This window comes from Ixodes scapularis, unplaced genomic scaffold (genome assembly GCF_016920785.2).
Source record: "Ixodes scapularis isolate PalLabHiFi unplaced genomic scaffold, ASM1692078v2 PGA_scaffold3__209_contigs__length_174095766, whole genome shotgun sequence".
NCBI lineage: Eukaryota > Metazoa > Arthropoda > Arachnida > Ixodida > Ixodidae > Ixodes > Ixodes scapularis.
The window spans coordinates 113,012,969-113,030,529 of NW_024609868.1; the positions used below are offsets into that span (position 1 = coordinate 113,012,969).

Genomic DNA, 17,561 nt, shown 5'->3' on the forward strand with positions numbered 1-17,561 from the left:
ACGTTAATAACTGATTGAACTTGGCTTTGCTCTTTTTTCTAGGCAATGGTAGTCGCCGAAAAAATTAGAGAAATATGAGCATCGTTCATCAACTCAATTCGGAGCCAGAAGCGGCCACGTGGCCTGGTGCCTATCTTATGCCGCCAACTTTAATCATACCCCCGCGCTGGAGTTTTAAAGGAAGAAAGCGCGTGCTGGAGCTCCAGGCATTGTTAGAGTTCGACTATTCTCATCACCACAGTGGTTGGACACGAGCCACTACCCAAGTGTCCGCCGAGGCATTGATTGTTACGAGCCGATGTACGGTGCTCACACAGTTCCCCTGCCCAATCCATGAGTCGCGCTCGACTGTCGACAGGCGGGTGGTTTTGATCCCACAATTACGACATCAATCTTTGAGAAGGCAAGATTAAAACAAATAGTCTCGTTCAATCCTCGCAATTTCACCGCGACAAAGAAGCTTCTGAATCAGTGGCGCCCTGTGCGAGTACACTTGGACCAGGGGACCAGTATGCCTCGGAAACGTCATGCACATTCCAACCCGATATCGTTTCATGACCACTTGAAACTTCACGGGGTGCAAAATAAAAGCAATGAAAGGTTGCGGTTAACAAGTGTCAAATAAAATTGTCGAATTAACAGACACAAACAAAGGAGGCATTTCCTCAGGAATACTTTCAGCCTTTCCACTCTGGTGAAGAAGGAAGGCCAGAAATGCTGTACTATGGTGGGAATGAAGTAATGGCCGGCCGCTAGTCGGCAAGCCAGACTGGAAAGGCTGAAGGGGTTGCCGCCATTTATGAGCGACGGTGGCAACCAAACAACTGGCAAGCCGGCTGTCTGGTTGCCGTCGCCATTTATAGATGGCGGCAACGCATGACTAGCCCTTAACAGCACCACTGTATAAAGAAGTCCGTCTGTGTGTGGGGCCGGGGGGGGGGGGGGAGGGGGAGTTTTAGAAACATACTGTGTTGTAGAGGTTTCTCTTCCCTGCATCTTTGGCGCATACCAAAAAGCGTGACCCTGGAAACTACTTTGATTGGAAAAGCGCTCTTTCCAAAAAGCACGTTTTTGTCGTGCCAGACGCTGGCGCCGTTCCTTACGACTATGCACTAAGAATAATAATACTAGCCTTTCAAATACTTTGCTTTCACTGAGCTTGCACCTCCTGCAGCGTGCCTTTTGCACCGTCGAATTCGACTTTCTCAGCAAGAAGGAATAAGAATGACCAACAGCATAGAGTGTGATAACGTCACGTGCATACCATGCTAAATAGTTCAGCTTTCTGGTGAAATATGATGTTCGCAACACTAGCCATAGATGTCCTAATTGTAAATTTGTGAAGTATTTATAGCAGTCTCGCGATGCAATATGGCAGCCTAGAGAAATGTTAGAACGCATGACTATTCTAGCATAGCGCTGTAAAGTGAGGGCCCAAAACAAGTGCAGGTAAAACCGAATATAACATTTGCCTCCCGAGGCAGTATTTCGGAAGTTTCGAGCTCATGCAAGCTGATGAAATGTAATATACTAAGATTTCAAGAATCTTTGTCTGTCCTTCGCGCTATTTATGTAAAATCATGAATATCACTGCGTGCATCTTTACGCATCTCTTTTTGCAGTAAGGCGTTCTTTAAGGGATTATTTGGAAAACATAACATTAATGATTTCTCTCTTTTTGAACATTTCGTGTATTTGACTTCCAATTCATCATGTGAGCATAGAGTCCAGTTTTTAGCGTACCCTGCAACCCGATGTTTCACACTGCCAATCAGCAAACAAAAAAAAAAAACATTTTTACGTAGACTCCACAGCTCGCGTAGTTTCGAGTATCGTCCTTCCGCGTCGGTCTCAAGCGGTTATGTGAACTTTATAAAGTAAAATTTTTTTATCAATATAAAATATATTTAATTACAGTGCCCCCCAAATTATTTGAAAGAGGTTCTGCCAATCTTATCTTGCGTTTTTATCCTTGACAGGCACGTTGTAAGTGATATGGGGCGGCCTTACATACATTTCTAATTTTGAAGCTAATTTGAATAACTATGTGTTCCTCACACATATAACTTCTCAAACATATAGAAGTATGTTATTGCCTTCTTTATTTGGTGAACATTAGTTTTATGTGTCTGTGGGCTGGACGAAAAGAAAGTAAACAGGGGCGCGCGGTGGAACTATGACGATTACGCACGCAAACCGTCAGAAAGTGTCCAATTAAGTAGCTGCCTTGTCGAGTAGAACGTGAAATACCACTTCGTTTTACTAAACAAAAAAGAATTTTGAAGGACGCTTAAGCTTCGCCTTTAAAAGTGGAACGCGATCGCGTCAACGGGCCTCGTTTGCATCGCATTTCATTTACCGCGCAGGAGTGCCTCGCGTGGTCTAGTGAAAAGCGTCTGACTCGCAACTAAAGGGTTGTGGGTTCGAATTCTGCCTAAAATATTTAAACTTTTCTTTAAGGCAAAGGAATTACTGTCAAAAGTGAAATCATTTAAAACATAAAGTGACCTTTATTTTGCATTACATATTATGTTTTAATCACCCTCATTCCACGCGTGATGTCACGTTTCACGTAAGCATTGTGGGTTGTTTGAAATTCTTGCGCTAGGGTACGTAGCTCTGACGTCATGAACCTATCGGCTCATCAGGATTTTCCTGTCACGCCACCGACATCGGTTTTTCTGCGACATGAGCTCGTTAACGCTATCGTGTTAAAATCATCAATTAGCAAGGGTGATGCTCATTTGCAAATTAAATTGTCCGGCATCTTGTCAACAACAAACCTCAACAGCCAGGCTATGCCAGCTTATTCTGTATAAGAAAATGTTCACTTGGGCAAGCGCTATTTTGGGCCAGATTCGATCTGAGTGCGAAGGTGCGTACATATTAGAGTGAACTATTGCAATTACTCCTTGCTCTATGATTAGTCGCATGCGTGCGGTGCTGAGAGTAAACAATGTTTGGTTAGAACAACAGGCATTTGGATTGCCGCTCGGTGTTTCTATAAAAGATAGATTGAAAGGAGTTATCCTAAAACTCTGTTACATTTCGAAAATTTCATTGCTTTTAGCTCAGTTGGGTCGTCATCATATATATATATATATATATATATTGTGAAATGTATTTCGTAAACCTTATTTCATGATATATGGCCACGAGGTGCATGCTCATTTCATATTTTTATGTGATGTAATTATATTGCTTAGTTCAATGACACGATTTCACTTTTAATACTGACACACAAAGTTGTACCAATCACGGCTATCTTAGACGACCTACCACACTTCGCGACAACATTTTATACCGTGTAAATTGATCAGCTTGAACTTTAGAATTTTACTTTAACACGAAGAAAGGACAAGAAAATGCAGTATAGTTCTAAATTAGAAGCTGATCTATTTACAGGTATGTACCAACAAGCTCAACTCCTTACTCTTGTACTTAAACATTTTGATTCAGGCAAAATATATTTTACTCTTAAACAAATAGATATTGAGTCGTATGAACACGACGTTATGTGTGCTAATGTAGATTTTCTTCTACTCTTGCGTCAAAATTAAATAACTGAATTTAATATTTTGGTACCTGAGAACAAAAGTAAATTGCACGGACGATCGAAGAAACTATATAGTTAATCGTTTCACAACGGAAATAGTGTATATTGCCAGTACAACGCGGAAAACATGTTCTCAATTTAGCGGTTCAAACCGGTTCGACCCGGTTCGAACCGGTTTGAACCGTTATTTTTGGCTCCCCGGAACTGAACCGGAACCGAACCGAAAGCCGTGAACCCGAACCGGAACCGAACCGACAAAAATTTCGGTTCGACACCCTGGTGTCAGTGTCCCTTTAAGTAACACTAAGCAAATTGTTTTGGTTGAACTACATTTACCGTGTAGTGAAGCAGCGTGCCTCCGCTCTGTAGCCTTGCCTGCATTGCCACAGAACGTTCACATTAAGTATAAAAAACTGCATAATTCTGAGAATGAATGCTGCAGGATTATGGCGGCATCTGTAGACAGTGGGATTTTCTATCAGAAACTTCTGTGAAAAGATGCCAGGGACGGCTATGATAATCCTGCGGCATCTGTATGAAGATAATACAATACTCTTCAACCGTGCACTTGTTTACGCTCGGATATTGCAATTGTTGGCACATACGTGACGGAACGAGCAGCAGGTTTGCGCTGATAATGCGGTGAACGTGCGAGAATCAGGCACAGAGCCTGCTTAATCGGGCACCATCTCTCGTAAACTCTTCTAAAATACACGCTGTTCCCAGAGGACAAGATTACAATATAGGGATCGTATGTGGACTCCAAAAACTTGTGTTTGAACAACAGCTTGGTATATAAGGCACTTTTCAAAGCCACTTGCTCGTGCCAGAGCCTTTGTCGACACTGCAGATGAGACAACGCTCCGTTTATAAGAGCAAAGTATACGCGGTTTCCAAAGAAGGGGCGCGTCTGACCTGTACAATTTCACCGGCCAGCCCGTGTGGCCATGCTTTGCTCTCTTTTATACGAAATCGACGAACCCGGTCGTGCAGTGCATGCTCTGAAAATTACGTTATCAACGGTAGAATCCTAAGCACTACAACGGCCTATTTAACATTATGTGCCTTCATCGTGCAGGATTCTCACATCTGAGAATAGAGGGAAGTCATTCAAAAGCAAAGTTATATACACCGATCCCGCTTGCACGCCCACAGGAAGCAATAATCTATTCAAAGCTCCTCTATATGAGAAGCAAAACAGCGCAGCGATCCGAAAGTGATGTCCCGCAGTATGTCGAGAGGAGTTTTCAAGCATGGATACCACAGAGCGCCTCCATCTATTGCAAGTATGAATTGTGCTGGCGTTTAAATTGCTCCGCAGAAATGCACACAACGGGGTCTTGTAATTTTAAACGAATTCGCCAAAACATCAGCAAATCGAGTCCAGAATGCACTAAAAAAATATTTTCAAGCACTACCACGCGCGAAAATATAAAGCGCACGCGCACTGCCCTATAAAGTAAACGCGCAGCTCCCTTACACCAAAGCTGTAGAGGTTCTTGAAAAAAAACGAGTTAAATGTGAATTTATTAGTATTTCTATCCCGTGAATCTCAATTTCACGTTCGTTTTTCCTGAAGATGTAACTGAATCCGAGGAAACACGAAAACCCTCCGACCAGTCGTTGCGTTTTACCAGACTTGTGACTATTTCAAATACTCTACTGATGATGCCGTATTTCAATTACTTTTGTAATAATTTGGTGTCTTTCAAATACATTTTATCGAAAGTATTTCCTGTTCTATCTTAATTGTATTTCTCAGCGTCTCGTTCTCAATATCTCAAATGCATTTTTTTTTCAAACTTTGAAACAAAATTGGCGCGGAAATATTTTAGGGGTTTAGTAATCGGCACACCCCAGCGCAAAGTTGAACCGATTGCAAACCTGACGCGGAAACGGCCGAGCACTGAACAGAAAACAGGCCAGTACCAAAGATGCAGACTCGAAAGGCCAACAAAGAACGAATAGAAGGAAATAATTTAGACACAAAAAAACACGTTTTTGTGTGTGGTTTCTTTAAAGTTTTATCTTGCTAAGGCAAGAACCATGACAACTCGCACTCTTTCATGAGGGTACAGATTGCAACAAGGCAGGAAACAAGCCACGAGCAGGATGAGCTGTCAGTATGCAAAAGAGTCCTTGGGCGCCTTTCTGAACGGGCTCCCAGAGCTTAGTATGGGAAAAGTAATAGAGAAATCCACTACCGCGAGAAAGACAGCACTGCTTCTTTGTGACCGTATGTCTTTTATTTAGAAGTTTAGTCAACTATGAATGAAGCGTTTGGGGTACTTTACTTGAAGAACACGCGCCAAGTGCCATGCCTACTATATATGAGCCACCCCCTATTTAAAATGAAACAGCTTAAGCGGGTCCCAGCTTCAAGCTGAGTTACTGCCCCAGCATGCTTAGTTTGGGATGCTGGTCATCTGGTTAAGCTGGTGGACGTCCCCGCAAGTTTAACCTGTTTAAATTGATACACAGGGTAAACAAGCCAAACTCTTCAGAAAAGCCAACTCGGCATCCAATTTATTATTTTCGTACTCGCGTCCTGCTCACATGACCTCATAAGCCGCACATCCTCGGCGCTGGCGCAGAACTTACCGACGCACAGACAGTAGTTCTCTGTGCAAAACAAACAATGTTATTAGAACTGGATGGGTTATCTCTCAACGTGAAAATTATTAGACACACGCCAAAACAGGCAATAACAATAAGAAAATGAGAGAAGCGGACCTGGGTCCCGCCAGTGATGGGGGCGAAGTGGCCTCTGCGTAGTCGGCAGGGGCGAGGAAATCCGTGCGGCTTGGATGGCATTGGCGATACTCCTTGGCACCACCGTCATCCACGAGCGCACACACGTTCGATACACGAAGCGACGCCTAAAGTCGGGGCGTCCGACTTCTTCCCGCGCTGAACGGACTGCCGCTCGCTGTCTCCTCAAGACCAGCTTCGCTTGCACCACCGTTTAAGTAGTCTCCAGATAACGCGCACACAGCCTTCCCTTCAAAAAATCTGCCCAAGCTAGCCAAACGTGTGTCAAATTCTCCATTCTTACCACTCTCTCTCTCTCTTCTCGCACACAAAGACAGCTCGCAGCGCGCCTGAAGCGCCCGGTCGTCTACCAAAAACGAGAGGACAGAGATCTGGACGTGGCCACGTCCCAGCCCAAGCCGACCTTTGCGCGCTCACTCCCAGCAATGCCAGTTCGACCAGCTCTAGCTGACCTTGGCGTGCGGGCACCCGGCAAGACCAGCTTGACCAGCACGATTAGGAGTTCGGCCAGCTTCACCAGCTTGTCTCCCAGCTTGACCAGTTTGACAAGTTAGGACCAGACTGGCTCCCAGCTACACCAGATTGAATCTAAAACAGATTCTAGTTAGACCGTGTTGGTGTTTACTTAAACCAGACTGGCCAGCTCAAATTCTAGCTTGCCAAGCTTAAACGAGCTTGATTTCCAGTTAAGCCAGTTTGACTACCACACTGACCAGTCTGACCAGCTTAGTTACAAGCTTGACCAGTTAGATTTTCTACCAGATTTTTTTCAATAGGGCCTTGTTATTCAGTCAATCTTTTGTATATATAAACTGTGTTCAAAAGTGAACTCCCGATATAGCGACTGCGGCGCTTTGGTAATACGGGGCATCTAGAGTGCACGTAATCCACCAGAATATGTTATTTTCAGCGATGTCACTATTGGTTGGGTGACCTCTTTTTGCACATTTGTCTTAAAAATATCTTGTAACATGCGCCAGTGATGCCCCTTCTTTTGTTGAGGCTATAATGCTTAAAGTTGCGAGTTTGTTGTTTAATTCTGTGGCTTGCAAATGAAACATTCTAGGGTCACCAAAGTCGAAGCAAGTAAGGCGGTGAGAAGGTAACTTTGAAAGTAAGTGAATTACATTCCTTAGTATTTGTACTATATTCAAGATATTTCGAAGAAATAGTATTTTGATTGACACTCTAATTACTTTATGAAGCAGTTTTTAGTAACTTAACGTAAATACTTTTCAGCAGTATATTTTTCAATACTGCATCATACCCAGATCATTCGACCGTCAAGCGCGGTGTCGCTCGTGTGGGCAGCGCGTGCTATTGCGGGATTGCAAGGTATATTCCCCTGCAACGATACCTGTCGTGACGTCTTTTTTTAATTTTTGAAAATGACAAGAGCGCCCACGCGGTGCGTCGTTGGCGACGCTCATCTGTACACAATATGTGTACAGGCTTTTAACACGTTCACTGAAGCTGCAAAATGAACTCTTATTTTAAAGAACGCGCAGATCAAATCACCAGTGGTTGACTCTTAGTATCCTTCAGAAAATCAAAGAAAAAGATGTTTTTGGAGCCAATTTTGGAGATTTGCTAATAATACAAATTGGCAAATTGAATTTTGTCAGGATAGACATAACGTTAACGCTATCGTTTGCTCAGCAAAGCGACAATATTATGAATCATAGTTTCAAGATTCCTAGCTTAGCTCGGCCAAAACGTGGTCATTGATTAACCAATTTTGAGGCACTGGTGCTAAGCAATTTATTGACCAAACTCTTGAGAGAAATTTTGGTTCACTTGCCTCGTCATTAGCAGATGAATTATTTTTTTTATTCCAAATATACATGTGTGGCTCGAGCTGCTGTTGAAAAAGAATATACTCTGGTTCATGAATCTTAACGTCAGCTTTTCTTTCTACATTAACTGACACCTTGCTTTATTCTCTACTATTTAGTTTCAAAGCCAAAGCAAACACGTTCCCTGGTGCTAATTGTATTCGCGCATATGATCTTCAAAAGAATTCGATAAAAAAAAAATGTTACCTTAGCTATGCTTAATAGCTTTATTACACGCGGTAAACTACCTGATGGTCTAAAGGTTGCCATTGTACGACCACTACTCAAAGAGGGTACGCGATCAAAATTTGAAACTTATAGCTTTTTTTCGATATCACCAATTTGAGGAGAAATGCTTGAAAAACACATTTTTCAGTTGATGAACGATTTTTGGATAAACATGACAATTTTTTCATCCATCCAAAATGGTTTCATTGCTGGGAGAGGCACCCAATCGGCATTTAACGATTGTTCTGATTATCTCTAATCTACGTTTGATAATAATATGTGATCATGTGCGTTCCTTCTCAATGTATCTAAGGCCTTCGACACTGTAAGCCATCAATGGCTTCTAAAAAAATTACAACGTTTAGGTTCTACGGGTACTCTCTACTCTTGACTCAAAAGGTTTCTAACCAATCGTTCCCAGTTTGTCTTAGTCGGCGGATATAAAGCTTTCTCCTTTCTTTAGAAGTGGGGTACCTCAAGGATCTGTTATTTCGCTTTACTCTTTGTCAATTATTTGCTTCATGGTGTCAATGACTGCAAGATTTATCAATCCGTCGGCGATACCCTCCTTAATTCGCGAAATAATAATCTCCCTTGTGCAGTCAACATCCTTCAGACAAATGCCACCCATCTATTGGATTGGTTTGCATACAACCTCCTCGGTATCAACAACTATAAAACAAAGCTTGTTTGTTTCCGCGATCACCTTGAAAGCACCACGCTAATGTCAAGTTTCTTGTCCACTCGTCAAGCTGCAATTCCTGTAACTGTGACTTGATCGAGTCTGTTAACTGCGTAAAATACTTAGGTATTTACTTTGATTTCGATATGTCCTGAAATGCTCACATGTCCTACTCATCCGGCAAATCACGAACTACACCCTGCATGCTCTATAACAGATGGGTTTTTATGCCCGTCAGAGTTCGGTTTTTAATAGCCCACGCGCTCGCCTATAGTGTGTTTCGCTACGGCATAACAGTGTTTGGTATCTGTTCAGGTCGCTGGCAGGCAAAAGTTAGCACTTTATTAAGGGGAATACTCACCAGCTTCCTTTACAATAAACATTTATCCGCACTTCCGACATTTCCGAAAGCCTTAAATTGCCGAATTTCCGTTCACTTTTTATTCTGACAGTTGTACTTCGTAGTTTCTGGAGCAATGATTTTAAGACACCCCTACATTCGTCCTGCACATTGCGTCGCCCTCCTTGTATTGTAGTGCCATGTTGTCCTACTCGGTATGGTAAATGCTCGCCCGACTCTTCTGTTCCACGTGTATTCCACGCACTCCCAGACTCTTTTATGACATCACTTTACTGAAGACTCTCAAAAATAAATTCAAGTATCTTAACCTTGATGATATTTAATGCCTGCTCTTAGTTTAGGTAGGATGATTCTGATGTCCTACTTGCAAAAACTACCTCAGATTCTGAATCTTGCCTCTTCTTTCGTACTTTTCTTTTTCTTATCTGTGCTTTGTACTACTTCATATTTTGCGTGCGTGAAAGACTGCTTTTTTTGCTTAGCATTGTGTGTTAGCATTTGAATTTGCTTTTCACGTGATAATTTTCTTACTTCGCTGTAATTATTTAGTACTCTGTGCTGAAATCGGGGGAGCGGGAGAGTTTTATTTTAGTCTTTACTTTGTAATCTGAAAGGTAATATTTTTGCCTAGGATTTTCACCGACATTTTTGTTCTTTAGGGTGTCATCCACAAGCCCTTCGCTGGCTTTAATGTGCCCGTAAACATATCCATCTTTAACAATCCCGATGTGCCAATAAATGTATTATTAATTATTTGCAGTAGTAGTTGTAGTAGGAGAATTATTATTAATATTATTATTATTGTTGTTGTTATTATTATTATTAATATCATCACAATGAATAATCCAAGAGCACGTGTTTCCGCATCAAACATTTCACGATACAAGAGTCGAAAATACCCTTCTCTCAAATCCGTGCTTTTAAGGGGTACTGGACTGAAAATTGAAAGATGGGTACCTCTCACTTTCAGAATAAGTTAAGCATGATTTACAAAATTCTCTATGTCAGTCGCATATTTGTACTTTGAACGGATGGCTATATTTTCCGTTCCAAACGGCCGATACCAGCGAACGCTCGAAGAGCAGCCATCGGAGACATCGACACACCTCGGAAGATCAGATGCCCGCAGAGCGTTCGTGACGTCATGTTTAACTTCACGGGCAAGGGTACTGCGAGGCTGGCGTGGCTGTGAGCTTCGCATACTTCCTGGCGTCAATGAGTTACACCCCGGCCTTGCGAGATTCCCGCTTCCCGCTCCCCACAGCAGGAACTATTCGGTTCGGCCAAGTTTGACAGCCTACGCGCGCTCAGAACTCGGCGCCGGGCTTCCGCTGAGCTTTGATGGGAAGCTGGAACAATACGGAACATCCACCAAGTGCAGTCTCGTAATCGGTTTATTTGTTTTAAATAATGTTTTGATGTGTTCTCGAACAAAATATTGGTGTCTGTGGTAGGTCCGAAATGTAGTAGACAATAAAAAATGCGCTAGACTTTTGTCGCAGTACTGCATTTAACTGAAAGGGTTCCACAATATGTAAAAAGTAAAAAAAGGTTCTCGTTTTTGCGGGGAGGAGCATTTTCCTTACACGACTGAGGATACGCCTTTTCCAACCGCTTAAACAAGAACGCCAATCTATTTTTTTCTTGTTAATGTTGCAAAAAACAAACTTCTAAGCGCCGAAAACTTTCTTTCAGTAAGAACTCAGTGCCTCAGTCATCCCGTAACTGGACGAAATAGCGAAGTCTTGAAGGGCACTACACAAGTGCACCTGACAAATGGTAAACGAAACGGATCACTTTGATCATGCAGAAAGAACGATTTTCAAATGCTCGACTAAAGACAAACACGCCAAAATAAATTAATGCAACTGGTGCGAAACTGGTGCTCATAATAAATACGGTTCTACTGGTTCATGGAAAGGTTCCTGAAGTCTGTTTCGTCAGCTACAACCATACACGAATTTCGCTCTCAATAAAACGACATGTTACCCACTTTCATACAAATCTAATCACCGCCGCCACGTTTGTGGCGTCAGTACAATTTTAGGATCATTTATTACCATTAATATTATTAGCGCCACCTTAGCTGGTACAGTCATAGCCTTCTGAAATATAAGAATTGTAATTTAAGCTGGTCTACTGCTCGAATAACAAGGGCGCACTCAGCCTCCATCAATTTAGATTACAAAAAAGGAGATAATTTTGCAACCTTCAGAACGTGTCAGAGTTCTGTTGCAGCTTACAAACACAAATAGATTTAGTAGTCATACTGTCCTAGGTAAAATAGAGCAATGAGAAACATTTACCTATGGGTTAAAGACAAATAACCTGATTAACGTTTAGACTAACGAGGGCCTAATGAGAAACTCTGGTCCTCCGACGGAATTTCGAAAATTCCTACTACCCACCAGATTCGCCTTTTAAAGCATGAAATCTTTTTTAACATGACTCCCCCAATCTCAAAATTTTGTCCGTCCGTCCTTCTGTCCGTACATTTTCCACTAAATTCAGCTGGGAAAGTGGCGTCACCTAGCGTCATGTGACCTATACACCTTAAGGAAATTGACGAGTCATGACCTCTACGTCAAATCAGTTTCCCTGCTAAATTTAGCAGAAAACTGCACGTCGCCTGTGTCCAAAATATCAATTCAGTTTCTCTGCTAAATTTAGAGAGAATTTGCCGTCATGTAACCTATACATCAATTCAGTTATCCGCTAAATTCAGCAGGAAACTTTACTTCTTTTGACCTAGATACCAATCCAGTTTCCCCGTCACATTTAGCGGGGGGAAACGACGTCACGTGACCTGCCGACACTTGGCCTATACAACAATTCAGTTTTCCCGCTAAATTTAGCGGACGAATATACGTCACGTGACACATCGATTCCCTCAACCATTGCCTGTAACGCATTCCATGCGTTATAGGACTTTGAAGGTAAAGGTCGCTGCCAATATTAGAGCGCAGCTCTTTGGCACTCGTTCCCGTGTTTTGCGGCGTTGGCGTCGCCGTCGGCATAGCCGGAGGAAAAGGAGGACGGGAGAAGGAGGAGGGGGAGGAGGGTAGAGGAGAAGAAGAGGGAAGGGTCCTCCGCTTTCCCCTCCTCCTCCTCCTCAGTACCCCCTCCTTCTTTAAGAATAAATATTATTATATATATATATGTATATATATATATATATATATAACGTACGCAACAGTATGTATATATGTACTCTCGGAAACAATATGAGCACGCACTTGTATCCGCTTGTCGCCGCGGAAGCGCATTCACGCTGATAGTATTTCTGATAGTTCATATAGATATTTGTTTTCTAAATTCGTTACCTCAAGAGCTGCGCTCTAATTTCGCATCACAGATATACAATCGTAACCAGTTTGTTGAAGTTGGAGGCCATTTTTCCTGTACACTCGATATTTCCTCTGGTGTTCCCCAAGGCAGTCTACTTGGTCCCCTGCTCCTTCTCATCTATATAAATGATATTGTGTCAACTGTGAGTACGATCGTTAATATCCGCTTATTTGCAGATGATTGTGTTTTGTTTAAAACCATATCCGCTGTCAATGACCAAAAATGCTTCATTTTTCTCTTACTCTAGTTGACGATAGATGTAATGAGTGGGAAATGCAACTGCATTCCGCGAACACTGTTTACTTACGCATGACCAGAAAAATTAAACTTTTGGAATTCACATATCAGGTAAATATTGTTAGAGTAACCGAAGTCAATAAATACAAATATATTTGAGAAACCTTAACATGCGATCTACGATGGTCCAAACATATTCAAAATATCAGTTCCTCAGCTTTTCGAAAATAAGGTTTTCTACGACGCAAGTTAAAAAATGTTCCAAGCTCCCTTAATCTCTATCCGTACAACTCCTGCTTAAGGTCAAAAATAGAATATGTTATATATAATCTGAGATCCGAACGCCGAAAAAGAGGCATCAAAACTTGAGATGTTCCGAAGGAAAGCAGTTTGTTTTATTAATAGAGAGTACAAGAGGCTTGTCACCCCATCCTCCTTAATAGCGGCAAACAATATCATGTCCGTAGAACAGCGTAGGAAAATTGCAAGACTGAAGTTCTTGTACCTTTTTTATTACGACAATCCGTACGTCGACTCCAATTCGTATTGAACCTCATTATCTTCCAGAGCCACTAGGAACCACCATCAGTTTCCTTTTTAACCGATATTTGCTGGAAGCAACATTTTTATGTCTTCATATTTTTACGCACCATATCAGATTGAAACGCCCTCCCTTACAATATATACACAGCCCCGAATTTTAGTAAAGCACCAGATGATCATCCTTTTTATGTATTGCCATTGAGCTCTAGTGTTGTTAACCTCTTTGAACATATGTCGTACAAACGTTTTTTTTATTTGCCGTTGATTATTAGTTATGAAAGTTTTAATTAATAATAATTGTGAGAGCCGTTGTAATAATTGTTTGAGGGTGTACTGTACCCTACACCTGCATGGTCCGATCAAGAGGCCTGCAGTATGTAATAAATGAAATTTAAAAAAATAATCGTAATGTACTTATATATTTAATATTGATCCGCACCGCCGTAATTACCGTTCGGTATCCTCCCGTTCGTATTTAAAGTAGAATGACCCCCCGCGTAATCACTAGAACACTCCGTTCTGTCTTAATTTGTCGTCCTCTAAATTCCAGCCATTCGGTGCCCTCCAATAATTTAGTAACAAAAAAAAAAAAAAAACAACCTTTCCCAAGTTTGCAATCACTCTTTTCTCTAAGTTTCCTAATTAGTACAAATCAAGTTCATTCTATAGTACGACTCGAATTGCACAAAAGAAGAGTTTCCGATGCGGAAAATTAGTTTAATTGGGCTTTGGGAATAACTGCATGAAACATCCAGAGTGTGCATACTGTAAATGTACGTTGAAAATTATACGGTAGTGCGAGGTTCAAGACAATTTACAATGTTCGCATAAACAACAAATTTTTTTTTAGAAACGTATTCGAGCAACGTTTTGTTATGGTGCTCAAAAAAATTCTTTTATGAAAACAAAAACAAAAATAAGAGTTTTTTTTTTTTGCACATGAAACAATTTTAAGCCAACCGCAACAATACATTCCGCTAGAAACGACCGTGAATTTAGTGTAAATATTCACGTGGGCGGTATTTCCTTCTAATTAAAAAAAAACACGCACCCTATTTAAAACTCCAAAAAGTTTTATCAATTAGTATAAGGAACAGTTCTTTATATAAAAGTTTCATCGTGTTGCTGTGAGTCATGTGAGACATTTATTTATTAATTTTAACTAAGGGGGAATGCCATTATTCTGTTCTTTCCTGCATTACATATTATAAAATCAAATTCCCTAATGACCTGGAACGTTTTTTTTTTACGTATGTCTTCTGGAATAGATTGAGGTCGTAGGAAATAATTGCTTTCTATGTAAACTTTTTTTTTCTGCTGTAGTTCTTCAGGAACAGTCATTCGACAGACGGCTGAGTTGAGTGATATCCTCTAAAAACATTTTCCGGCAGCTGAGAGCTCAAGTGAGCACTTGACTCCACATCTCGAAGTCCCGGGCTATACCCTGTTTCATCTGAAGTAAGAGCAAAGCCAATGCCACATTTGCGAGCCCGGTGCAAACAGATTAGTTCAATGCGGCGCTGTTCAAAACAACATCTTCGCGCTTGTAATGTCCACTTCGCTCGAACTTCAAATAAAAATCAGCGAGTGTGCAATCGACACATTTTGCACAAAGCGGCGCCTTTAATCCCTTTTTTTTTGTATTATTATTTTATGTAGAGAAGAGAGATAAAAACCGAGAGATATGCGGGCCTCCCCTGCGTGGCAAGTTGCTGCTCGTTTTGTGTTATACCTACAGCAAATTTACACTCTTGAAAAAAAAAGTGTATGCTACGCACTACCGTGATGTCCCGCTAACGTGGACACCTTCGTTTTCCAAATAACGTTCATAGTGTAAGTTCACCATAGAAATCGGATAAAAATGCACGTGTTTAGTCGATTCGTCCACAAAACCTTTGTCCACATAGCGAACGTGACCTGTGCTAACCAGACAATACATTTCTTTTAAACACTTACTACCGTGTACTATAGGAACGAATAAAACGCCGTTTTAGAAACACCGAAAACAAGAACGACGTTTTGGAGGGCGGTGTGATTTTCTAATACGTTTGCCTCCAGCAGAAAGGTCGATACTAATTGAGTGATGATTTTTTAAGTAGCATTTTTGAACTAAAACAAAAAATCCAAATTGTTAAAAAAAGAATCAATGGTAGGTATGATACTTACAGTTGCGGAAACCTAGTGAATACGCTATTGCTCCTTCATTGCTCATTATTTGTAAAAGTAAACTAAGAACCTCTCTCGCCGCGCGTAGATCATCAATTTAAAGTCGGAATTCCTCATTGCATTACCTCAGCCTATTATAACTCTTTTATTCCCAGGACATCTTCAGAGTGGAATCGCCTTCCCGCGCAATTAGTAAACATACCATCCTTTGACTTGTTTAAAAGTGCGTTGACTACTTACCTATGTTAATATTTCTCTTTGTTTGTTTACCTTGTTTTATGCATTTCTTAATTTGTTTGCACTTTTTGTTTTTTACATATTTCGTGCTTGGCTTTTTGTGTTTGTATATTGTTTGTGTTCCAAATTTGTCTTGTACCACTCCCCTCTGTAATGCCCCAGGGCCTTGAGGGTACTTAAATAAATAAATAAATAAATAAACCTAACAAATTGACCATCCCAATTTCAGAGTTAAGCTGACGCAAAATATCCCCTGTCTCTCTCGTAGGTGGTGAAGATGCTGTTCACGGTGGTTGTCCTCTTCACGGTCTCGTGGCTCCCTTACCACATCTACTTCATCTACGTTTTTCATCACCCCAAGGTGGCCTACGTAGACTACATCCAGCATGTGTACTTGGCCATGTACTGGCTGGCCATGTCGCACGCGATGTACAACCCCATCGTCTACTACTTCATGAACAAGAGGTGGGCACCATTATAGTCGCAGTGGCGAAGGGTAGGACTTCTCATTAAAGCGGCCAGACGCTCTATTATACACTGGCCGGGCAAAGAACGCTACTATGGATATAATACAAAAGAATAGAATGAAGCTTATCCAGTTAAATATTAGATACAAATTGCGCTCACCTACAAAAGCAGATATTACTTATGCATAGGGCCAGACAGTAAAAGAAATGCATAGTGCCTAGCCTACCTATACACCGCTCCAGGTTCCTAATCTTTGCAGAGGAACCTCTAAGGAAATGTTATTTTGGTGTAGGCACCGGGGTGAACGAGACTTTAGCTACAAATTAAATAACCCTTGTTTCTTTTGGGGCAATTTTGTATTTTATTTTTTTAGTTTGTACATACCCTCGCTGCAGCACGTCGCCACTTATAATACAGCTCTCCACGCCTACACAGACAAATATCAAGCAAAAATCAACTGAATGCTGACGTAACACTTGTGTTTACTTTTCTTTTTTTTTTTTTTCTTTTTTTCTGGGGGGGGGGGGGGGGGCATTGTAGAGAAGTATTGTCACCCCGGCAATCCTAAGCGCTAGTTTGCTTCTTTTGCAGGTATTGTCTTGTGGTGACGTTAGAACGCCGAGTTCCGATTGGCTCTGAATGAAGGATAGTCGGAAGACCTCGAGGCTCACAGCAAGGTGCCTTGAGGTCTACCCGCTATCCTTCATTCAGAGCCAATCAGATCGCGGCGTTTCGACGACACCACAACCCCTGCAAAGGAGGCAAAGGAACTTGCGCTCCGCATACACCGACAACACTGCGGTCGACATGCTGTAGGCATTGCGCATGCGCAGGCGCTTACGCTCGCGCAACTTTAGTCTTTCCCCACACGCAGTGTCCGCACCCAGTCTGCGCAGAAGCTGATTTCTTTGTCAAAAAGCGCGTTGATTTATATCAAGAGTACTAGCCAAACCTGGCACATTCCGGTAACTTCTCAGAACTTATAGTTTTGGGAATGAAATCCATTACGTGACAAGCACGCGCGACCCCAGTGTCCCTTCGAGCTCGAACAGTGCTGTGGCGGGAATTGTGGCAACCTGTGTGAAACGAAATGGGTTTGATATGGTTGTGCCCCCAGCCACTGTCAAC

At 41.7% G+C, this 17,561-nt stretch overlaps 1 protein-coding gene across 1 annotated transcript in view; it reads left to right on the forward strand.

Annotated features, from left to right (window-relative positions):
* LOC120840847 (tachykinin-like peptides receptor 86C) overlaps positions 1-16,894 on the forward strand; it is a 39,034-nt gene extending 22,140 nt beyond the window's left edge. Inside the window, exons 3-4 of the mRNA XM_042292848.1 lie at positions 16,234-16,430; positions 16,807-16,894. Coding sequence (XP_042148782.1) covers positions 16,234-16,430; positions 16,807-16,894 — 285 coding nt within the window. The remainder of the gene's footprint in view (positions 1-16,233; positions 16,431-16,806) is intronic.
* Positions 16,895-17,561: the final 667 nt, after the last annotated feature.